Source organism: Acipenser ruthenus, chromosome 26, assembly GCF_902713425.1.
Source record: "Acipenser ruthenus chromosome 26, fAciRut3.2 maternal haplotype, whole genome shotgun sequence".
In the NCBI taxonomy this organism is placed as follows: domain Eukaryota; kingdom Metazoa; phylum Chordata; class Actinopteri; order Acipenseriformes; family Acipenseridae; genus Acipenser; species Acipenser ruthenus.
In genome coordinates this window covers 7,346,508-7,370,979 of record NC_081214.1, presented here as the reverse complement: position 1 = coordinate 7,370,979, position 24,472 = coordinate 7,346,508, and the positions used below count along the sequence as shown (strand labels likewise).

At 40.4% G+C, this 24,472-nt stretch overlaps 3 protein-coding genes across 4 annotated transcripts; 2 read left to right on the top strand and 1 right to left on the bottom strand.

Moving 5' to 3' along the window:
- Positions 1-3,483: 3,483 nt before the first annotated feature.
- On the top strand, positions 3,484-5,229 carry LOC131701776 (uncharacterized). The gene is made up of 2 exons (XM_059001666.1): positions 3,484-3,536; positions 4,512-5,229. Exons 1-2 carry the CDS (start codon positions 3,488-3,490, stop codon positions 5,216-5,218), a joined length of 756 nt encoding a protein of 251 aa, XP_058857649.1. The 5' UTR covers positions 3,484-3,487; the 3' UTR covers positions 5,219-5,229.
- An 878-nt stretch (positions 5,230-6,107) lies between these two features.
- Positions 6,108-16,113, bottom strand: LOC117430514 (caspase-1-like). Its single transcript, XM_059001502.1, has 9 exons — positions 15,862-16,113; positions 12,931-13,203; positions 12,213-12,251; positions 11,991-12,103; positions 9,720-9,896; positions 9,177-9,411; positions 7,507-7,638; positions 7,020-7,129; positions 6,108-6,536 (listed from the first exon to the last, which is right to left on the bottom strand). Exons 1-9 carry the CDS (start codon positions 15,866-15,868, stop codon positions 6,444-6,446), a joined length of 1,179 nt encoding a protein of 392 aa, XP_058857485.1. The 5' UTR covers positions 15,869-16,113; the 3' UTR covers positions 6,108-6,443.
- Positions 13,341-24,073, top strand: LOC131701741 (caspase-1-like). 2 transcript variants are annotated; one of them, XM_059001503.1, is made up of 3 exons: positions 13,341-13,489; positions 22,188-22,458; positions 23,811-24,073. In XM_059001503.1, exons 1-2 carry the CDS (start codon positions 13,354-13,356, stop codon positions 22,448-22,450), a joined length of 399 nt encoding a protein of 132 aa, XP_058857486.1. In that variant the 5' UTR covers positions 13,341-13,353; the 3' UTR covers positions 22,451-22,458; positions 23,811-24,073. The 2 variants fall into 2 exon arrangements, with proteins under 2 accessions (XP_058857486.1, XP_058857487.1); XM_059001504.1 differs by lacking the exon at positions 13,341-13,489 and adding an exon at positions 20,630-20,956.
- The last annotated feature ends 399 nt before the right edge of the window (positions 24,074-24,472 follow it).

The window sequence follows — 24,472 nt, the reverse complement described above, 5'->3', positions numbered from 1 at the left end:
AGCCTCTAAAGACACTATGTAACACAATTTTTGTTCCTGGGTAGTAAGTGTTATTTCCTAATTGCTTATGCCTCAAAAGTATAGAAAATGGCTATTATTCCCCACAGACTTTGCTTTTGTGACCAGGACAGTGATATTTTGAAATTTACCTATTTCCAATGAGAAAACTGGCGAATTTGTGTCTTTTCGTTCACATAAAGTCAGAAAAAAACAACATATGAATCCAAATTAACATGTATTTATACTAAAGTAATACAAAAATGACTACAAAAGATTTAGAAGTGAGTAGTTTTTCGAGATTTACGATTATACTGTAAATCACTTTCACGAATCAGCCCCCAAATGTAGTCTCCCATTATGTTCTCGTTATACTGTCCATGGTAGCGGCGTTCAAAGTCCAGTATATCCTGGTGGAAGCGCTCGTCTTGCTCCTCCGAGTACGCTCCCATGTTCTCCTTGAATTTATCAAGATGAGCATCAAGGATATGGACTTTGAGGGACATCCTACAGCCCATTGTGCCGTAGTTCTTCACCAGAGTCTCAACCAGCTCCACATAGTTTTCGGCCTTGTGATTGCCCAGGAAGCCCCGAACCACTGCGACAAAGCTGTTCCAAGCCGCTTTCTCCTTACTAGTGAGCTTCTTGGGGAATTCATTGCACTCCAGGATCTTCTTTATCTGTGGTCCGACGAAGACACTGGCTTTGACCTTTGCCTCAGACAGCTTAGGGAAGAAGTCTTGAAGGTACTTGAAGGCTGCCGACTCCTTATCTAGAGCTCTGACAAATTGTTTCATAAGGCCCAATTTGATGTGCAGTGGTGGCATCAGCACCTTCCGGGGGTCCACCAGTGGCTCCCACTTGACATTGTTCCTCCCCACAGAGAACTCGGTCCGCTGTGGCCAGTTCCGCCTGTGGTAGTGCGCCTTGGTGTCCCTGCTGTCCCAATGGCAAAAATAGCAGGGAAACTTGGTAAAACCGCCTTGGAGACCCATCAGGAATGCCACCATTTTGAAGTCTCCTATGACCTTGATGCCATCTCAGAAAAATGCAGATATGTATCCACTTAGGCAGCTGGAACTAAACTGAACTGGTGGGCTTAAGGCCCCTGTATTTATACTACTATTTATATTACTGGAAAGTTCTAGAAAGTTACTCCAAGTTTACTCAGCACTGAATCTATCTGGAATGTTCTGGAAAATAGGTAAATTTCAAAATATCACTGTCCTGGTCACAAAAGCAAAGTTTGTGGGGAATAATAGCCATTTTCTATACTTTTGAGGCATAAGCAATTAGGAAATAACACTTACTACCCAGGAACAAAAAAAAAAAAAAAAATTGTTACACGATGAGATTAATTCTCAAACTGAATGCAGTAGGGATTCAAGGAAATGCATGCACATGGATTAGGGAGTGGTTAACATGTAGAAAACAGAAAGTACTGATTAGAGGAGAAACCTCAAAATGGAGCGAGGTAACCAGTGGTGTACCACAGGGATCAGTATTAGGTCCTCTGCTATTCCTAATCTACATTAATGATTTAGATTCTGGTATAGTAAAAAAACTTGTTAAATTTGCAGACTACACAAAAATAGGAGGAGGAGTGGCAAACACTGTTGCAGCAGCAAAGGTCATTCAAAATGATCTAGACAGCATTCAGAACTGGGCAGACACATGGCAAATGACATTTAATAGAGAAAAGTGTAAGGTACTGCATGCAGGCAATAAAAATGTGCATTATAAATATCATATGGGAGATACTGAAACTGAAGAAGGAATCTATTAAAAAGACTTAGGCGTTTATGTTGACTCAGAAATGTCTTCATCTAGACAATGTGGGGAAGCTATAAAAAAGGCCAACAAGATGTAAGGGTCCCTGTGTTTTCAGTTAAAGGAAACTCCTTGGTAGGCTTGGAAATGTGCCACGAGTACACAGAGTACAGGAAGGAGGGTCATAAATGATGTCATTACAAGGGGGTGTTTTGGAAACTACAAAACTAAATTGAATGTACTGTCTGGGGCTCAGTTCTGAATCACTGTAGCCTGGAGTAATACGACTGTCCATTCAAATCATTCTATTCTGAGCTATACAAATAAACATGTATTTAACATCAATAATATTGTTTATCAGTTAGATTTCCCCTACATGAGTTTTACAACTGCAGAATCCAAGCATCACTGAAGAAGGTACTAAAATTAATGTCATGACACACATGAAGACAATGGTAATCAAAAATACAGGCAACAGGAAAACCTTCCAGGGCAGTGGTGTACGTGGTTTATAAACGAGGGGTTTTTAAAATGTTTGCACATTCTTTGACACTTTTGCTAACTGAAATGTGATGGAATATAACCATAAAACAGGGGCAGTCATAATTCAGTCACAAAGAACCCCTTTTACCTTTAGATTCATGATATTACCTTCACTCGTTTGCCACAGTTGTTCAATAGAAATTGATATAAAAATGGCACGTTGCAATGACCAAAGATGCTACACATGTGGATTGGTAATGGAAAACGGCTTCCCTTCATAGGAGCGCTGACGTTATACAGTTATACACACTCTGGCCGTTGGGATTTAGATCAAAGTAATAATGGACTTCACTGAAATTCACAGATGTTAAAGACAGTGACGTCTTTACGGTGTTCTTATTTGAATATTTTTGGAATATACACTCCTAATGCTTCATCACGTTAGCTTTTGGAATCTTCAACAGCAGGTGAAACGTAGCTTAATGCGCATTATGACGTTTACATAACAAGTTGGCAATTTAAAAATAATCACATCGCGAGTTTGTAACTGTCATTCGAGACAACAACTGTCATTGTTTCCAGTAGAAGAACCAAACTCAAGAAACTCGCAGGGAAAAAAAAGTGAGTAACATGATTAAAATGTTAACACACTTCGGTTCTGTTAGCTGGCCCTCCAGTTTCAATTGTGAGCACTTTCCTCAGAATATGTATGCCACAAACCTACCGTATTTCTTGCTACAAACCTGCCAATGCAAACGAAGAGAGATGGACTGACAGGCTGTAAATGCAATCTCAGTGCAGCACACTTCTCTTAGAAAACCGTGGGCGCTTTTAATCACATGGTGTGCTTTTACATTCAGACACGATTCCTGGCATTTAACGACAGCCAGATAAAGTATTCAGAAACGAACAAACGAACGATTAGTTTATTTAGTTAAACTAAAAATGGTAAGAAAACGCTGGGGATTAGAATGTTGCATTATTTAAAAGAGGCCTACATTATATTGCACTATTCCAAATGTTGTTTAGATTCAATTATCCTACATAGAGTATTTTATAGATATTTTAAAGACACGATGAATGCAATATTATAGGTTCATATATTTCATATTATACGTGGGGTACTTGCCTTGGCTGTGCTGTTTTACACATAACTGAATGACATTTGACACTTGCAAATTGCTGTTTTGCGTTTGATTTTGAAATGCCATGTTTCTTTTTCATTAGATCTGCAGATATGAAGGGGCTCTCCATCCTGCTGGGATTCCAGATGCTGCTGTTCACAGGTATGACAATCACAAGTGAAATATATTGGAATGTGGGGTCTTAGGAGAGAGGCTCTTCCTGTTGGAAATTCAAGCAGACTTACACAAACTGCAATAACACAACATGAGTCAAAGGTTCCCAAGAGTAAATACCTGGACTTCTGCATCTACCCATTTCCACACATCCATAGACTCCATCTGCCACCATACACATAACACAACCTGTCAACACACAGGCTTTGTTCCTGTTTAATTGATTTTTTAAATAATCAATCACTGCTAATTGTCTCATTATTGCTAAGTCTGTGTTCCTTTTGTACATGTTGGCAGTTTTTAAAATTCTCATCTGAACAGATTTGGTCATTCATAAGTTGTTGGTTTTTGTTTTTTGCTTTAAAATGTACATTTTAAGTTTGCTTAATTACCAAGGCGCTACAATAAATGTTCTTACCTGTTAAAGCTTCGAATGATCTAGCGATGGATATCGTTCTTGTACTCCGACCGACAGAATTGATCTTTTTAATTTTTTTCAGATCTCTTTTATTCATTCAAATCCAACAACAGACTGACTGGGCGATAGCACTGTTCCAAACTGAGCTTTTATTCACTGTGTGAATCATTATACCATGTTAAGTTTCCTATCTATGTATCTATTTTATAATGCATATATTTTCAAACTCCGAACTGTTTTAAAATTTCTAAAAATTAAATTAAAACATTGTGATGAAGGGGCTACAAACAGAATACTGCATGTGAAGTTCTAAAAGCTTTTCCTCCTGAGTGTATGCTGTAGAATGCACTCCATGAAGTGCTGTTTACACTCATGAAGACAACCACCACTCATTCTGCCATAGAACAAGAGTACATTGATGTTCAGACCTGTTATAACTTCACTCAACTCTGATCGTCCCAGGATTCCTCATCCTTTGTGTTCTAAAAGTATATAGCTCATGCTTGAACATCATTTTATCATTCATTTCATATTTTCTTTTGTAGCGATGCTGGTTTCAGCTGTTGAGATGAAGGATCGTATAGAGAGAGGTGTTGAGGACTATTATGAGAGGATGAGAAGAAGCAGTGAAATGGAGATGATGGGAGACGTTAACGAGGAGAGGAGAGCTTTAGATGATGATGATGATGATGATTATAAAGGGATGGAGGCCAGCGAGCGCAGAAAAGATGAAAAGATAAAGAGAGCAGTCGGTCACGTTGCTACAGACAGGATTGATCAAGCTGCTGAGGCCAGCGTTGATGAGAATATGAGCAGCGACAGTGAAGATATTTCAGATGATGAGAGGATGAATAAAGTCAAGATGAAAGAGACAATGAAGCCTTCTGTTGAAAACAGTCCAGACGATGAAGACAATCTGTATCGAGCCAGTGCTGAAGGTTCAAAAAGAAAGATAAGAGCTCATGAGGATTCTGATAACAATAGGGTGAATATCGCTGGTGGGGCCAATTTTAAAGATAGGTTGATAAGAGCCATTGAAAAGAAGCAAAAAGTACATCATAACAAAGCCAATGGTTGCAAGATGAAAAAACATCAGAAGAAAACAGCTGACAACACCAAAGAGGAAGAAAAGACGAAGACAGCAGCTGCTGAGAGTGTCGCGTATGAGAGGATGAAGAGAGCCGTCGATGATTTGATTAACAAAGCTGCTGACAATGAAGATGAGGAAAGAATGAGAAGAGCCTGGCGATGATGGTACCCAGGTGACAGCGCTCAGTGTATTTCAAGATGACGTTCTGCTATAACTTAGCATTTTATATTTAAGCAAATCGCTGTTAATTAATAAAACTTTGAAAGTAGAATTGTTTGTTTATTTGTTATGATAAGAATGTAAAATTAGGCTAGTTCCCTGTCAGGAATAGGCCTTTTTTCCCCCACGATTGGTTATGTTCAATAATCCTAGCATACAGAGAGATCGTACTGTATATTTTATGCATGATGTGTCGGGCGCAGGTCAAGCCCTGGACAACGGATTGCTGGTTTGCTGTAACACGACTCGTGCTTCTTAGTTCATGAAAATGAATTGAGGTTGCTGAAATGTACAAATGAGAGATACACCTTTGTACGGTTTCACTTTATGAAAAAAAAAACTTCAACCAAATTTATGGCAGGCTGTTGGGGCAAGCTTCACAACTAATAGTCCTTTTTGTATGAAGCTTTGGTTTTACAATACAATATCCAGAGGAGCATTAAATACAGGTCTGGTGCTACGGAGGTGCTGCAGATTTGAAGGTATGTTGTTGAATCTGTGCATTACGGATGGAGTCTCAGCCTGCAAGTCTGGTGGAAAAACATAGCTCCAGAAAATCCAATGAGAATTCTGTTAGTGCTGTTGTGTGGCACGTTTTGTTTTGCTGGTATATTTTGGATCTCTACAGGATTGAGGGTACTATTTTATGTATTGAGACCACTGGGGCTCTTTTTATAAGTACATAGTTTTAAAGTGTGCATTTGGTTTGCTCCAGAAAATGACTTCATATACTTATTAAATTAATATTTAATATTTTCAATTCTAGTTATGGGAACGCAATGTCTATGCAAAGTTTGAGGACATTATGGCAAACATAAAATACAGCCTTAGTTATGCAAAGAAGCCTCATAAAGACCTCCATTCTGATGCTCTGAAGAACCTGTGTTCTTGAATGATCGAGTTTTAGCACAGTTTCGTGAATGGTTCTAAAGATTTATCTAAATATGTAAGGGCCCATTGATTGTACTGTTTAAGTGATTTTAAAATACATATAAAAGAAACTGAAATCTCTGTAAATGAAATTAGGTCATGACAGTTTAAAAATCCCCTTACATTTTATTTTCAGATTTTAAAAAAATGGAAGGGAATACTGTTAAAAAAAAATGTGTCAGAGCCACATGTATACTTTTTAAGAGACAGAGCAGGTGGTAGAGCATGTTCTGCATTGTCAGTTCCCTGGAAAGAGGTAGAATTTCTTCAGAAGGGTGGTTCTCTCTCGTGTGGGCATTTGCAGTTGAAAATCCTGGAAAGTTCTTTGAACCTAAAAAATAAATAATTATAATTGAGTGTACAGTATATCTTAAAATACAAATATAAATAAACCAAAACATATCTGCATACATGACATCAAATAAATACATTTAATAAAAGATAATAATTAAAGTTTCCTGACAATTACAGTAAGGGTCATTCTAGCTCAAGTAGACCAACATGAGTTACTTTTCTGTCAATTCAGTATATTTTACTGCAAAGCCCCTGAACCATTGTTATATCCTACAAATGGAAGAAACAGAATTTGGTCCACTTGATCAATGCAAGAGTGACACAAGTGCAACTCACTCCATACCTCCAGACTCCAGACCTCTCTCCAAAACTGATGCATGATTAGGCAAATTGGTTTGAAACTATATGATCAGATATTCCACCCTATAACCACAACAAAACATGCACACAATAGCATTGTGATTTTTCTTTTTCACAACCAACAAAACCAATGTTCAGGTTTCATATGCAACAGACGGACCTTAATGAAAAGCTCCTCAATGTGGTCCCGACAGGCGTTCTTGCAGAAAGTCTCCACCAACCGCTGGATAAAGATTGTACCTTTAACCGGATGTCTCATTGATTTAGTGTCTGAAAATAAAGCCATTGGCATGTTAAATGTTACACTGTAACACTGTGGAAGCATGCTATATGCCACTGGGGGAATTGGAACACACATTGTATATTTTGGCATACCAATGACAGTAATAAAATATCCCATTAGTATTTTTTCAATAGTAACTTCTCTAAAAGAATACTGCTATCCACCCATTTCTTTAAATGTTTTTATCTGTTATCAGTGACAACAATGCATGCGCTACCTAATGCTGATGCAGTCCCTTTTCTGATGCAGTGTAAATAGCGAACATGGTTGGCCATGGAAAATCACTGTTATAGCATGACCATACAGCAGTAAACCTGAGCTGCACTAAACATTCCAGGCTGCCTCTGTAGGTCCGGTCTCCCACCTGGAGTGCTGGAACAGAAACAAATGAAGTCTTTCTCCTTGTGCTCCTTCCTCCGGCAATCATCTTCCAATGAGTCTTGTATGGGCTCAGGGGCCACTATGGAGTCACTAACCCAAGCATGGCCATCCCCTCCTGCAAATACAGAGCGAGAGAGCAGGGGTTAGCTTAACAAACAATTATTCCTGAATAAAAAATATCAAAATCTTTATGCAGGATAATAGTATTTAGGATGTAGTTCATGTTTGGAAGATATTAAATGTAGAGTATTGGGTGCTTTTCAACACAAGCGAACACCCACCCCACGAGAATAGAGTGGCTGCTTTAAGATCGCTACACCTCACAACAACACACACCCTGTCGTGCCTTATAGCAGAAGTATACAGCTATGGACAAAAGTCTTGCATCATCAAAAATAAATAATTGTATATGAACATAATTTAGATTTATTATTTATCATGTAATCAGAGAAGCTACGAAACTGTATTGCAAAAGTCTACTGGAAGCCATAATAGTAGTACAGTATTTAATGTTAGATTTTGAAATGTCACTCTTTTTGTCAGTTTTTCGTTAAGTTTATGGAAAACTACAAAGTGGTATGTAATTCAATATGGTAACGTAACATTATTCAGCAGGTTTCATTCGAATTTATGAAGCAACGTGTTAATTCCATAGGTTGATGAAAAACCTTTGGCCATAGCTGTACAGTATACAACTGGCCAAATATATAAATATCTCAGTGTAAAAGGTAAGAACACATCATCACACAGGAAGATTGGTTTTGGGCAGTTGCAGAGATCTTGATTGAGGCTGGTTAAACAAAACGGTATGGAGCTGGTTTGGAGCTAGTTAAACAAAGCGGTATGGAGCTGGTTTGGAGCCCAGTACTGGGGCTGGTTAAACAAAGCGCTATGGAGCTGGTTTGGGGCTGGTTAAACAAAGTGGTATGGAGCTGGTTTGGAGCCCGGTATTGGGGCTAGTTAAACAAAGCGGTATGGAGCTGGTTTGGAGCTGGTTAAACAAAGCGTTATGGAGCTGGTTTGGAGCCCGGTATTGGGGCTGGTTAAACAAAGCGATATAGAGTTGGTTTGGGGCTGGTTAAACAAAGTGGTATAGAGTTGGTTTGGGGCTGGTTAAACAAAGTGGTATGGAGCTGGTTTGGAGCCCGGTATTGGGGCTAGTTAAACAAAGCGGTATGGAGCTGGTTTGGAGCTGGTTAAACAAAGCGGTATGGAGCTGGTTTGGAGCCCGGTATTGGGGCTGGTTAAACAAAGCGATATAGAGTTGGTTTGGGGCTGGTTAAACAAAGTGGTATGGAGCTGGTTTGGAGCCCGGTATTGGGGCTAGTTAAACAAAGCGGTATGGAGCTGGTTTGGAGCCCGGTATTGGGGCTGGTTAAACAAAGCGGTATAGAGCTGGTTTGGAGCCCGGTATTGGGGCTGGTTAAACAAAGCGCTATGGAGCTGGTTTGGAGCCCGGTATTGGGGCTGGTTAAACAAAGCGCTATGGAGCTGGTTTGGGGCTAGTTAAACAAAGCGGTATGGAGCTGGTTTGGAGCTGGTTAAACAAAGCGGTATGGAGCTGGTTTGGGGCTGGTTAAACAAAGCGGTATGGAGCTGGTTTGGAGCTGGTTAAACAAAGCGGTATGGAGCTGGTTTGGAGCCCGGTCTTACCTCCTCTACAGGCCTGGATGATGATCACTTTGGGTTTGCCCCTCAGCCCAGCACAGTTCTTGGTGTTGAAGATGTCGAAGATTTTGTCGGTCTTGAGAATGTCTGTCTTCTCGTCTTGGCTGAGTTTCCCGCAGATCCCGTCCCGAACCCCATGGGACATGAGCACCACAAAGGTGCTGTCCGACTTGGTGTGCTCCTCTCGCTGAGAGAAGTGTCTGAGGGTCGACTCCATCTCCTACAAGCACACAGACAGGACCTAGTCACCAACGCTGTGATCTCACTGACACCTCAACTCACTGCTCTGCATAGGGACTGGGGCTTCTTACAGATGTGCTAACCAAGCCTTTAAATAACATCTGCTTTGAGTCTTGAAATATGAACCTTGCTGAGTTACAACTTGAAATAAACTAGAGACTAACATGCACTGCTGGATGTTAGATTATCATAACCTTGGACACGTCAGTCATTATTTGAACAGTGCCTGCATTCAGATCCTCCATCAGTTACATTGACTGAGTGCACGCTAAAGGCGGACGGTGGTACCTGTGCAGACTGGTCGTTGTGCAGCTCCACACTGTAGCCCAGCTCTTCCAGCAGCTTCTTCATCTGCTCCTGGTCCTGCTGCGCCCCGTTCCTCTTCAGCTCTGCCTTCTCAAACTCAATGTTGTTGATAATCAGAGCCAGGCGCTGCCTGCTAGCCTTGTCCTGTATCTTGTAAATCTGATGAAACAACAACAGAATGGGTCAGAAGAGCCATCCTCCAGCTGTAGTTTATTAACTGTTAACAAACAAACTTTTGGGTTAGGTTTAAGGTTAATAAAAACCTGATTTAATTTGCTAAACATTACTGCAGTAACAATTTGAACCGATTTTAAGCATATGATCGACTGGGTACTGATCATCCATAGGGCTCTGGTGTTTGATTGATAGCTGTGACAGGCTGGCTGCAGGGAGGAACTCAGACCAGAGAGATAAACACACAGACAGACGGTGGTGATGAGAAGCTGAGTGCAAATGGTAGCACTCAGCGTTTATTAACAAAGTAAAACAGGACACGGCACACGTCGCCAAAATAAAGAGACGAACAAAACGGACCAAACAGACAAAACACGGTGAGCTTCTTTTAACGATTATTACTATGATTCTCTTTACCTCCGTCTCCAATCCCGTTCTCCACTCACCGAACACACCCAACCCCGAGTGAAAGAAACGTGCATCTATATATACTGTTGTGCCGGGATTCAATTACTAATTAATTATTCACTTGAATCCCAGCACGTGAATTAATTACGTGCAACCTCGTGCTCACATATTAAATACTTTAAATGCACGTGAAGTGATGTGCAATCCCGTGCCTAAATACAATTACATTTTAAATCACACGTGAAACACAGACCCGTTTATATCCCGTGTACCAACTACAATACACCAACATTAACAAAGCACACGCAACATACAACACAGAAACGCACACAGGGGCGGAGCACATTGCCACAATCGCCCATAGGGCTCTGGTGTTTGATTGATCATCCATAGGGCTCTGGTGTTTGATTGATCATCCATAGGGCTCTGGTGTTTGCAGTTTTAGCTGGCCTATTATATATTATTAACTAACAGTTAACAGAAAATAAATTATGTACATTAACATGTTTATTAGCTGTTTATTAACAGTTAATAAACAAAAAAACAGCCCTTAAAATACAGCCATACATAGATATATAGAGATATATATCATGTGACAAACTGACCCTCTTCTTGGTTTGGACTTGTCATAATATTCCACGGGGACAACACATTGGACAGCGCCTGTATCTTTAATTCAGTCCACAGTTCAATACTCATAATCCTATGTCTGTTCCAAAAGTCCATTACCAGTAATCGGGAACTCACACAAATCCAGGTTTCAGAACCCAAACAGGTAAATCGTACACAAGCAACAGTTCATACACAGGTTTCCCTAACATGATTTAACATTTTCCACAGTCCTCTCCTGCTTGTCTTGGAGTGTGTAAGCTACCTCTTATAAAGGGCTGTTAATTATTATTTGCAGGTGTGCTGGGTCGCGCCCTGGAGCACCTGCAAAGGGTTATGGGACATGTAGTCTGCTATGGCGACCATTTTGTGCCTTGTAGGCCTTTTTTCATGTCCACCATTTTGTATCGGACATAGCCCAACCAAAATCCCAGCCCTGACACAGCGTCCATTCAGGAGTTTACCCTGCGCTCTGTCACAATATATAGAACAGTTTTTAACAACAGACTTTGAACCATTCCTGGAATAACACAGGTGTTACTCATAGAGTCCCAGTGAAAGTAATTAAGAAAGGATTCTGCCCGGTGTAAAGTCCACTATGTCCATGATTATTTCAAGCAAAAATACTTCCATTTTCATCTAATTAGTGACTGATCAATAAAGCCATAGATTTCACAGCAGTGTCAGAGGGCATCCATGAAAGCGGGTCCCCGATCCTTTCAACTTTCCTCAAGCTACAGGTTATTTCAGCGATTAGTAACTAGGCACACAACCTTTTATAGTTTTGTGGACATGGCCCAGTGTGGACAGTGCTGTACCGAACCAGCCTCCGTCTGCTGAGTGTGAGACAAGGCCCAGTGTGGACAGTGCTGTACATACCGAATCAGCCTCCGTCTGCTGGGTGTGAGACAGGGCCCAGTGTGGACAGTGCTGTACATACCGAATCAGCCTCCGTCTGCTGGGTGTGAGACAGGGCCCAGTGTGGACAGTGCTGTACATACCGAATCAGCCTCCGTCTGCTGGGTGTGAGACAGGGCCCAGTGTGGACAGTGCTGTACATACCGAATCAGCCTCCGTCTGCTGGGTGTGAGTGACAAACTCTGCAGTGGAGGGTATCACCCAAGGCACTGGCCCGGCCGGGCGGCTCTCTTGCTGGGGAACGCTCGGCTGCTGAGCTGCAAGGTTAGAAACCCTCATTAGAACTGGAGGCTTTCCATGAGGACTCCTTGTTTTCTTAACTGTAATGTGTTTTTATTTAGGTTTGGAAAGATGGGATACTCCTACCTTTGAAATCAGCGGCAGGTTGCGTGATATTTGAAGGTGCTGTTTAAAAAGAAAGAAGACAATACAACACATTAGTAAAAGTTACCATGGTCATTTTACACTAATACTGTGCTTGTACAGCGCTGTGTCCTAGTTCAACACAGTTTACCATACAGTAGTTTTATGTTTTTCACACCTTACTTTCACTTCCTCTAATTAGGCTAATAGTAAAGACTGAAACAGCTTTCATTTTAAAACATGATATCTGGTGCTATACTAGATCGAAGAAATGTGTTTGCAAGCCATGCTTTCAGATAATGTGGCACTTCCTTGGTAATTTCACCTGGAGAGTAAAATGATCCCCACCCCTTCACTGGCTTCTTTCCTTTCATTAACCAATCAGCAGCTTCCTCTGTTGACTGCTGTGCTTGTGCCAGTAGCATGAGGAGACAATGCTGAGGTGAAATGACCTAGGAAGTGCAAGTGTAACACATTTCTTGAGAGCAAGGCATGGCAACTGAGAACTTTCTTTAACACAGTGTAGTACAAGATGTTTTCAAATGAAAATACACGCTTGCTATAACACGTGTTTCTTTCAAAACTCCACATCTGAGACATATATAGCTAACGTCCAGTCCAGATAAGATGGATGGAATTATTGTGCTGTGTTAGCTACACTCTCTGAAAGCTTTGTGATTATGGTCCTACTGTAGGAGTGAGGATGATTCTTGTTAGCCACCTGGTTGTGAGTCAAGCTGGAGTGTGTGGTAGAGGCTGGGGTCCCTCTCTTTGATTCTGGAGATGAACTTCTCGCTGGCTGCAGCCCCCTTCTTCCTCACCATGTCGATCAGGCAGCGGGCTTTGTCCTTGGTGCGGGTCTGCCCCTCCTTCACGTCCTCCACCTCGCCATCGTTCAGCACCTTCACATGCTGCATGTCATCCAGCAGGTCTTGGATTATTGCAACGTTCACACCCTCAATGAACTTAGTCCGAACCTCAAACAGCCTCTTATCTGAAAACAGTATCATAAGAAATTCATCCATCAAACAAACAGATCCAAACCCTGGAGTTAATTAATAACTAGACTGGGGTACTTTTGAGAACAAAGTCTCCCCAGGGACAATGAGAGGGGCTCTCGTCACAGACTGAAGGACTTGTAAACATGAGGGGGATAAGCATGCTGTACTTTCTAATAAAACAGATACTCTTAACAAACACATCCATAAAAGAGTTTGTTATCAACATACCTGCCAGAATGACCTCAGAGAGACTCACCCAACACCATATGAGCTGCACAGGTGAGTGGAGCGCTTTCACAACTATCACAAAGAGCTGACTGCAGCTCTTTGGGTCAGCTGGTAACACTATTGTTTGTATGTCACTGTATCTTTAATATGATAACTGCACATCACACTTAAAGTGTTTCCTTTTTATTGAACAGTGACAAATCTGAACTTTTATTTACAGAATCCTAATACAGCTATGTAAAGGGGAAGACGTAGTGTTTTGGTCTACAGTATAACATCAATAGTCTCAAAGGGGTAGGTAGGTCTATGCTTAAATACTCACTGTATAATATATAAGAAATGTCAAGGTGATAGGCTAACTATATTAATGGCAAAGCTGTAATGTTTATTAGTTTTTTTTTCTGCTTTTGCAGTTCAGTAGTATACAAAATTGGAGGACTTCTAAACTTTACCTTTGTAACTTATTTACATCATTTTTGACACTCGCTGCACATTTTATTGTTGGTTTGTGAACTGCATATGTGAAAACATGGTCATTGATTTTTTTTTTAAGAGCTTAACTCGTTAGAATGTATACTCGCTAAACTAGCAAGCGAGTAAAAAAAAATATGGAAAATCATCTAGCGAGTATATGTCTTGCAAAAAACCTGAAAACGTAGCGACACATGCAAATTAGGCTATGGCATCACAAAACGTCACTTTGACGAAAAGCATTTTTTCGCCCTTATATGTCGCTACTATTGTTGTAGCAATTTTACTGAGTAACTTATAAACTCGCTCGATAAATGCATGGACTTCTGAGGAACAGGAAGCTTGTGTTTTCTTTTGTTCTTACAGTACTGTACTTCCTTTCGTTCATTTGCTCTGAAATATATATATATATATATATATGTAAAGTTTTTCGTATTGTATACTCGCACTGACATCAGGTATTCAAATGACAATTTTAATGAATGAAGAGGAGAACATTGTTTGTTTTATTTATTTTTCATTATACATTAATTGAAAATATATATTGTAAAGAAATGCCAGTTTAATGTGTGTACATTCATGTTTTTCTTTTTTTTTCCTTAAAATGTATACCATGCAAAGGAGATTAACAGTTTGGTCAAAAACGTTAAATGTCATTAGTTGGAAATTAACCAAAACTTAGTAACACTTTCCATGGGACGAATCTGTTTGTTTTGAATGTATTCAAGTTTTCATTTTTTGTGTCAGAGATGGAATAGAAACAAAGACACAAGTGTACTTGTTTTAAGTGGCACAGTTTTTCTGTGTACATTTGTACGCTTTGTCAGTCGCATCATTACCTTGCTTACAATCTCATTGTCGCAGTTCTCGCTCTCAGACTGTATATTATAGTATATGCTAGTATATATGTAATGTCTGTCACCTGTTTTGTATTGTCTTGATAATTTTAATTAATCAAGTAAATTAGTTGCTTGTTAGGAGGGGAAATAAAGGTATAGGAGAAATGGGAGGAGAAGGTTGCGATGCGAAACGGGAGCGCTGAGTTAAGCGCCGCTCAAGAAAGAAAGAAAGAAAGAAAGAAAGAAAGAAAGAAAGAAAGAAAGAAAGCAAGCAAGCAAGCAAGCAAGCCTACAAGGGTTTTGCAAGTGTGTGGATTTATTATTGAGTGTTTATTTTTGTTGTTGGTTTGTTACTGCACATTGAGTTTTATGAGGTTCTTTTGAGTGTGTGAGTTTGATTTGATGTCTTGTAGTTTGATTATTATTAAGCACTTTAGTTTGGAGTTCCTTTATTTAATTATTTGTTAAACCCTTCTAGGTGTGCTCACATTTATTGTGCGCATTTAACCTCCCCGTTCTACTAAAGCTTTGATTTCACAATGTCACTTTATACTGCTGCTACTGTTTGTAATTACTGAGAGATATTTAATTAAATATTTTAATTCGACTAGTAAATAAATATCATTGTTTTTTATTTCTTGTGTAAAATTGGTATTCTTTGAGCTCCCCGGTTTCTCCGTTCTTTGATTGCTAATATCCAGACCTCACTAGACAACAAAGGTGGTGGCAGCGGTTGCGATACCCGAACGACCTCGCCTGTAGACAGGGAGTGAGCGTTACATATATTATAGTATTAATATGTCACATACATTTTAAAATGTTTGTAATTATACTCCCTTATAAATGTACACCTCGTTCTATTAAAGTACTAGTCGTATGGTAATATTTGTAAGCCTTGTTCAACCTAACATTACGTTATATAATATGTATTATATTGCTTTAAAATGTGCTGACTTCTAGCCCGCTAACTTCTAATGAGCCCCCCCCCTTAAAAACTAGTTCAAGAGCTCTGCCCTACTCACGAAAAACACACCGCAACGATTCCAGTCCGGTGCGCTACACTTATATTTTTGAATTGCACATTTAATACAGCTATGAATAAGTTTGGCTTACCTGCCATGTTTTATTCCCAAACAGAACAAACCTGAAACCAAAATGAAAACGAAGGTAAAATTTGCAGGAAAAGATGCCGCTTTTAAAGCGTAAAACCTAATAACATCAATAATTCCGGTTCAGCAATGTCAACTCTGTGACAGATGTAGGGTTGTGTCGAGGATGCTATCGACAGTATTCTCAGAGACCACCTCGTTCTTCTGGTGACTTCTATGGCATCTGTCTGTTCAGTCCAATGTCCTTTTAACAGACAAAAGTAAACTTTTTTTTCCCGGAAAAAATTTGCATTTCTGAAATATCATTGGACAACACCTCTAAAGCGCGGATGTTAGTTTCACTTTTATAGTTAATACATTTGTATCTGTGCGGGTATCTGTTACACAATATTTGTCTACGTGGATACCGAGGACGAGTGGGTGTTTTTAAATTTTATTGTATACGTTGTGTATCGAGTTTATTTTTGTAACATGCTGTTCATCCTGTGCAGACTATTATTATTATTATTATTATTATTATTATTATTATTATTTATTTCTTAGCAGACGCCCTTATCCAGGGCGACTTACAATCGTAAGCAAAAACATTTCAAGCGTTACAATACAAGTAATACAATAAGAGCAAGAACTATTTTGTGGATAGGCACTTGTTTCATTGGAAGGAATGCAGCGAACCCCAAATCACTTTCAATTTGAAAGTTAATCCGTTGTTTGTGGGTTTCCTGGGTCTTTAATGTTGAAATTAACTTGTACTTCTTTTACTAATAGAAAAATAATCAGGACTCGGGTTAAAATTCTAAAACATTCTTTATTACACTGCAGTTTCAAATTCTTCTTCCCTCAGTCATCTTTCTTATTCCTGGTTAGAATCGGCCTCTCTTGCTGCTGTACATACAAGAGACAATAGAAATATTTACAAAGAGAATGTGATATCATCATGTCCTCAGGAAAGCTGCACTGCTCCATGTTGTAGTTTTTCTAGACTACAGTATGATTACTGTGCGTTTGCAATGATCTCCCCCTGATTTACCATGCATATCTGTTCTTAACTATGCTTTAATACAGATCGCTCTGCTCTGCCTTCATCTGGGGAGAGCGATGCTACACAGTGTTTATGAGCTGGCCAAGGCTATCGGGTGCAACAAAGCAGTGACAATACAGGTGTGCAGAGCAGGTACTGGTCATAGGAAGTTAAGTGTGGAACATATTTTGCTGGAGCAGTTATCTGATCCATTTAAAATGGGCTAGACTCCCTTTTTCTTTCTTGAAGTGATCTCAATTCAGCACAGCACTGGGAACTGTGGTGGTGTGTATTTGCTGTACCTGCTTCCTTGATGATTTCAATGAATCTCCCAATGTTTTCGTTAAAGCTGTCATCTATAAATTTGTAGTACTTCCGACTTCCCATATGCATCTGAAACCAGTCTTGGGGTGTGAACTCTTCCATCTTCAAAAAAAATTCTCTTATTGGAGAGTGCTGCAAATTCAATCTCTGTTGAGCAACACATAAAAAAAGTTTAGCTTCAGCATCTTAAACTGTAGAACAACTAGAAACCATGTAACCTCTACAGTACATAGGCCTGGGTTAAATGGAGAATGCATGGTTTATAAATGAGTCCATGTATGTACCTGCCCCCTCCTTCTGAATGAATGTGCAGTGGCACCTCACACAGGAACCCTTTCTTACCACGGCTGTGTGGGACACCACTACTGAACTCATCTTGTAGGATGAGGGATATATTTGTGGTCCCTAATTAGCCCAAGTAATCTCAAGCCAGAACTCCTATGAATAAGCAGCTCATCTAGATTCATCTCATGAACAGAAGTACTAAAAAGAATCATATCTTCAGACAAACGCTTTGACATAAGCACACCCCCAGTAGGGGATAAAGGCAAAACAAGATTGTTTTTACCTCTTTTACACCACTGGCTTTCTTCATAGGCCTTGGAGAAACATACTATGACAGCCCACGCGTTTGTTATTGTTTTGGATATTTCTTGTGTCAGATCCTGAATTGTAATTCATCATCAATCCAGACTTGAATCCCTCTGGTCTGTAAACAGTGTTAAACAATGAGAAAGCATTCAGACAACAAAGAACAGTCACTGAAAATACACTGCAGGGTCATTCATCGTTTTTGTCTAACACTTTGTTACTAGTGCTCTGCACCTTCTCTTTCGTGCTGCACAAAGGTACTGCAAGTGTAGAAATGCAGGTGCTACTGGCTTCTCTTGATTTCATCAAACGTTTCACTACCTCGAATCTTTTCGTTCTACCTGGTTTCAGCCATTTTAAGATTTCTGCTCTCTGTCAAGACTTTAAAACATGTATTTCGATTTCACATCTGTACTGTGATCTATGGACTTGGAGAGATTACAGGGGCATGTGAACCGCACCTGGATTACAAACTCCCTTCAGTCTGTTAGTTTGATTGTTTCCATTGTTACAACAATGTATCGATTTTATGAGGATGTTTAAAAACACTCTTTGCATTTCAAAGCACTCCTCCTTTGTGTGAAATGTAACTTGTAGGAGAGTAGGGAGGAAACTCGCCTTCAGCTCCTCTGCAATCCTCTTCACCATAGCTCTCTGTTTGTGGCAGTAGCTGATCATCAGAGGTCCTACAGAGTTAAAACTGACATTAAAATCACAAGTCTGATTCTTGCATAGTGAAGAACTAACCTTGATTTGATCTCATTGCAGTTTAAACCACTTGATCTAAATACCAGAACACAGGCAGTGCAATAGCTTATGCATATGGGTTGTATCTCCAATTTGAAGTAAAAAAACACAAATCAAAGCACACAGCTATCGCCAAAAGTTTTGCATAATCTAGAATGATAGGATTGAGACATAATACAAAAAAAACTATATGAACATAATCTTTTATTTAACATCATGTAATCCAAGAAACTACATCATGAGATCTACCGGAAGCCATCCTAGTAGTACAGTATTTCATGTTAGATTTTGGAATGTCACATTTGTCAGTTTAAGTATATGGAAAAACTACGAAGCGGTATGTAATTCAATAAGTTAACGTAACATTATTCAGCGGGTTTCATTCGACTTTATGACGCAAAATGAGTTATTTCTATAGGGTGATGCAAAACCTGTGGCCAGGGCTGTAACTTGGCAAGGAGAACTATCGGATTGCTAGTTAACCATTTCTAAAGTGTTATTAGGAGCAAATATTAGTATTACTGCCGTTCCGAGTGTAATATACTAAAATGCAGTACAACTGCAAAATGAATGTCTAAAATACTGCTCTATTAACACCGTTATAGATAAAAATCATCAACATGGTGTCCTAAAATATATTGTGTACAAGATATGTATAGATTAAAGTAGAGGACACACAACATCTAGCAACACACACACAGTACAGTCCCTTTACCCTTTGGGGATCTGCTGGCACTGTCTGGTGCTGCTTGATTAGGGGCCGCTGTAAACAAATTCAAACTTTAAAAGTCATGAACACAAACAAAAGGTTGTCATTTAGAGCTATCAGTAACATGAACAAGAGATTCACAGACAGACTTCTACCCTCGGATTGTGATGCAAACAATAACTTGTGTGAAAGAATGTGCTTTACAATCAGACAAGCCACCCTGTTTATAATTTGCATTACGTTCATGAGTGAAACAATCTAAAAGCAAATAAATGCGTTGCGTGGACTTTACCTTGCAGGGTTGAGATTTTCGCTATGCTGGTTCAAATTCCTGGTTTATTTAAAAAAAAAAAAAAAAAAGTGTGATTTAACAAACGGGAAAGTCTTAAAGCAACAGCTTTGGGTGAGTAACTGTCAAAGACGATTCCTATCTGCTTTCTTTAGGCCTACTTCAGAGGCAAGGTCTGAGTTCACTTCAAATAACATTTCAATGAACTGATTTGATTTCAGCTCTGAGATTTCTATAAATTCCAGCAACTTTCTGGTTTGTTGATGTACAGGCCTTTCAGCCAGCACAGTTGCTCGTACTTCTCGTTGGTAGTGTGGATTATCGAGTATTTGGTTAAGTGTGACTTCATCCATAATGCCAATCAGCTTTTGTCTGGCAGCTGAAATTGAAAAAAAAAGTTGAGTAAAAGATGCGTGACCCATGGACAGGTGGGTGTACCATTGTCTGAGATTTTGATAATGGGTTTGAATGAAACTGTCAACGACGCCTAGAAGTTTCAATATCTCAATTTTATTTACAGTAAATAACTTTTTTTTTTTTTTTAGGTTAAGTGAATAAATATTTTTTTGGTACAAACTTCACGTGTAAGTTATTAATCGGAAGCGTACTTGACATCAAATAACATACGATTTTAGCATAAACTACATTTTAATGGTGTTGCTATACACTATTTTATTTATCCCGTGCCAAATAAACCACTCATCTCTGCTCTAATAGCCTGTATTGGTAAATGTATTTGTATTTTAAGCAATATAACGGATCATTCTCAATTGTGTTTACCACCAGCTGAAGAAAGTACTTTATTTATTTTACACGATACCATTTTTCTAACAAACTGCTACACCACGTTGTTTTGAGCAAATTGTAGATCTTAATAATATAATTTATACTGTGGTATATATTGTGCAACTTTAGGGTTATTTTAAAGTTTTTAAAAATCTTTTAAATACATAAAATTGCTATGCTTTTCAGCTTTTTGGTGTAGTAAAATATGAAATGCGAAAGTTTAAATCATTGTGTGAAAGGAAGTGTTTGACAGCGCCTGGATACACAATCATTACTCCACAGAAGCACATCGGCTCGGTGCGATTCTAGGGAAAAACTTTGAAGTTCAGCGTAAAACCACATTTACTCGCCTTTCAAGGCTTCCATTTCTTATTCTAGTATACCGTAAAAAGAAAGAAAATGAAAGCAATCTGTATCTATTTCCCGGCTTTCTTTATTCGATTCTGTCTCTTCCTTTTGCACCTAAACTGATTTTTCCTTCCGGAAAGTGATGTTTTATTACTTTCACTTTGGTTCGGGCGGTTCGTTTAGTAAGGAGGTGTACAGAAAGATTAATCACATTAACGGCTGATTTTACTCACCCAGTTGTCGTTTGCAGTTGAGTTACATTGGATACAACACGAAGATGGCAGGTAAGGTTTACTTGTTATAAACTAAGTATACAATATTTTTTCACTAACTTCATACCGTAGAAGTGAAGTTTCACTAAGTCCTCTGCCTACATTTATTGTTTGTGGGGGAAAAAAATGGCTGTCTGCTGTTTCACTGTCTTTTGTGTTATTACAGTATATACATCAGGTTTTCCATGCCTACCTGTGTATTACCGGGCTTTACTGCACTTTGCTAAGTTTGTCGCTTCCAGTGATGCATCATAAACAATTTCAAGATGCCAGAACCATTTCTTAAGGGCTATTCTACCATATGTTGATCATGTGCATGATTATTACTGAAACTGATAGTTTCTTATGCTTTCAATTATAATTTTTTCCAGTGTTGTTTTGCACAAAAGTAAATGTTTGTTGAATAGCAAATAGAATCTAAAGGTTACTCTCGAAGTTTATTTAAATCAGGAATTGCACAGAACATGTAAGACATTAATTGAGAAAGCCCCACATATAGGATGCTGTGTGGTCCAGTGGTTAAAGAAAAGGGCTTTTAACCAGGAGGTCCCAGGTTCAAATCCCACCTCAGCCACTGACTCACTGTGTGACCCTGAGCAAGTCACTTAACCTCCTTGTGCTCCGTCTTTCGGGTGAGACGGAATTGTAAGTGACTCTGCAGCTGATGCATAGTTCACACACCCTAGTCTCTGTAAGTCGCCTTGGATAAAGGCGTCTGCTAAATAAACAAATACAAATGGAACAGCGCCTCCTGTGGCTGAGGCGTAGTAGTGATTTTATTCCAGCTTTAGTGGCAGTCTCCTCTAGACAAAGCTGCGGGTTTGACGTGTCGTGGTCCCTCCACCAGCCCGCTGCACTCTGGCAGTGTTTGCTTGAGGGAAGCCCAGGACTGAGTGGCAGGCAGGGGGTGTTCAGTCAGGATTGAGGCGCTCTCCAGGTTGTAGAGCTGTGAAGGGAAGCTCCTTGCTGAAATCATTTCTGCGGAGGGGTTTCCTCCATTTGTGGTTGATGATGATATCAAATGCCTAGTTTAATTGACGTAACTGGGTGAAAGCAACGCCCATGATCCACTTGAGCTGGAGTGACCCAGCTCTCGTTCCCTTCACTTTGTGGTAGCTCTGCATGGAGTAGTCCACTCATGCTGGCCTCACACTAGGTAGCTCTGTGTGGAGTAGTCCACTCATGCTGGCCTCACACTGATGGCAGGGCTCACGTTCTCTTTGATTTGTCTGCTCCGTTTCAGACCAGACTCTGCGGGGGCTGCGCACCGGGCTGGTGGAGAGTTTAAACAAGGCGGTGGTGACTGACTTGCTGGATGACCTGCAGGAGAGGAAGATCTTTAACACAGGGGAGGTAGAGGAGGTGCAGGAGGGCCAGCGCACCACCAAGGAGAAAGCACGCAGCCTCCTGGACATGGTGCTGAGGAAGGGACCCAGGGCCTGTGAGGGCTTCATTGAGTGTCTGAGACAGAGGGACCAGGAGCTCTGCAGCAAACTGCAGCTGTGACACTGCAGGTAACCTTCCACACTGCAGGTAACCTTCCACACTGCAGCAGCACTGCAGCTGTGACACTGCAGGTAACCTTCCACACTGCAGCAGCACTGCAGGTAACCTTCCACACTGCAGGTAACCTTCCACACTGCAGCAGTACTGCAGCTGTGACACTGCAGGTAACCTTCCACACTGCAGCTGTGACACTGCAGGTAACCTTCCACACTGCAGGTAACCTTCCACACTGCAGCAGCACTGCAGCTGTGACACTGCAGGTAACCTTCCACACTGCAGCAGCACTGCAGCTGTGACACTGCAGGTAACCTTCCACACTGCAGCAGCACTGCAGCTGTGACACTGCAGGTAACCTTCCACACTGCAGGTAACCTTCCACACTGCAGCAGTACTGCAGCTGTGACACTGCAGGTAACCTTCCACACTGCAGCAGCACTGCAGCTGTGACACTGCAGGTAACCTTCCACACTGCAGCAGCACTGCAGCTGTGACACTGCAGGTAACCTTCCACACTGCAGGTAACCTTCCACACTGCAGCAGTACTGCAGCTGTGACACTGCAGGTAACCTTCCACACTGCAGCAGTACTGCAGCTGTGACACTGCAGGTAACCTTCCACACTGCAGGTAACCTTCCACACTGCAGCAGTACTGCAGCTGTGACACTGCAGGTAACCTTCCACACTGCAGCAGTACTGCAGCTGTGACACTGCAGGTAACCTTCCACACTGCTTTCAGTAGTGTTTATAGATACAGTACTGTGCAGATTTATTACAACACACCATTGATTCTGTAGTTTTGTTGTGCATATGAAATCAAACCACTGGACCTGAAAATCTTGGAAAATTGTCAAAATAGACAAATTAGTGATTGTCTGATTTAATTGATGACGAATAGGCCACACATGCAATTCATTTAAAATAGTAAGAGAAAAGGAACACATCACCACAAATGATAAAATGCAGGAGACTTTTTAGAAGTTGTTTTAAGATGCCTAATTAAAGAACAAAGTGGTCTAACATTTTCACACAATTTTCTAACAATTGTCACCCCCAGAGGTTTTCATGCAGGTAGGTATATAAAGGATAGAAATGGCACATTTTTAGGTGTTCCAATGCATTTGCACACTGCTGTTTTTAATGCAGTCTCTTCAGATTTACTGGGTCCATTTTGTTATGAGAAGTTATTCCACACACTGTCTGTGTAATGTAGAACACTTCTGATTGGCTTGGCTATAGGAGGTAATACCTCGGGGTCCAGTGTACAGCAAAGCATGGTAAACTCCATTGTAAAGGATGAAGATAAAATGATCTTTGTCGGTGTCTTTCTTGTTTTAACACATTGTTTAATTTTGCCCCACAGGTGTAAGAATGGAAATAAGACCCTCGCCTTTCAGTCAAAGGAAGTGCCCCCAGTGGTATTCCTCTCTGGAAACTGATCTCTCAGGAACTTCATAGCCACACTGTGCTTCATCTGGTCCTCTCAGGAACCTCATAGCCACACTGTGCTTCATCTGGTCCTCTCAGGAACCTCATAGCCACACTGTTTCATATTGTCAAAAGTATGTTCCATTGTAATGTGCAGCTTTTCATTCACACCTAATTTTTAATAAAGTCTTAAATGTATTCTATGGTTGTTGAATCACCATGTACTGTATCCATTTTGAATGTATGTGTATGGTATATTGAAGTGGGCTACACAAAGGCAATAATATACAAATAGAAGATGATGGGTCTCTTGCAGTAGTAGTGGTTGATGAGGTGCTTGTCACACACCCCAATGCACTGATGCCCGCGTGGCCAGGTCGCTGACAATGCAGTGCAGCAGGTCGTACACGTCTGCCACGGCCTCCCAGGGTCCGAAGGACACGTCCACCTCGCAGTGGTGCTCGAACAGCTTGGCCTCGCTCTCGCTGCGCTCGAAGCGCAGGGAGTTGAAGAGCGGACGCTCGTAGGGCGTCACCGGCATCTCCTCCTTGTACACGCAGATCTTCAGCTTGGCGAAGCGGGCCTTCCGCTGAATGG

What these genes read in the sequence shown, in the direction of transcription:
- LOC131701776 (XM_059001666.1), top strand. Translation starts at nt 3,488, where the DNA reads ATGAAGGGGCTCTCCATCCTGCTGGGATTCCAGATGCTGCTGTTCACA. An exon ending in CCAGATGCTGCTGTTCACAG is followed by an intron (nt 3,537 to 4,511) that starts GTATGACAATCA and finishes TTTCTTTTGTAG; the next exon opens with CGATGCTGGTTTCAGCTGTT.
- LOC131701741 (XM_059001503.1), top strand. Translation starts at nt 13,354, where the DNA reads ATGAGGGGGATAAGCATGCTGTACTTTCTAATAAAACAGATACTCTTA. An exon ending in ACACCATATGAGCTGCACAG is followed by an intron (nt 13,490 to 22,187) that starts GTGAGTGGAGCG and finishes GCTCCGTTTCAG; the next exon opens with ACCAGACTCTGCGGGGGCTG.
- LOC117430514 (XM_059001502.1), bottom strand. An exon ending in CCAGCTTGACTCACAACCAG is followed by an intron (nt 12,252 to 12,930) that starts GTGGCTAACAAG and finishes CTTTTTAAACAG; the next exon opens with CACCTTCAAATATCACGCAA. An exon ending in TTTCTGTTCCAGCACTCCAG is followed by an intron (nt 7,130 to 7,506) that starts GTGGGAGACCGG and finishes CTTTATTTTCAG; the next exon opens with ACACTAAATCAATGAGACAT.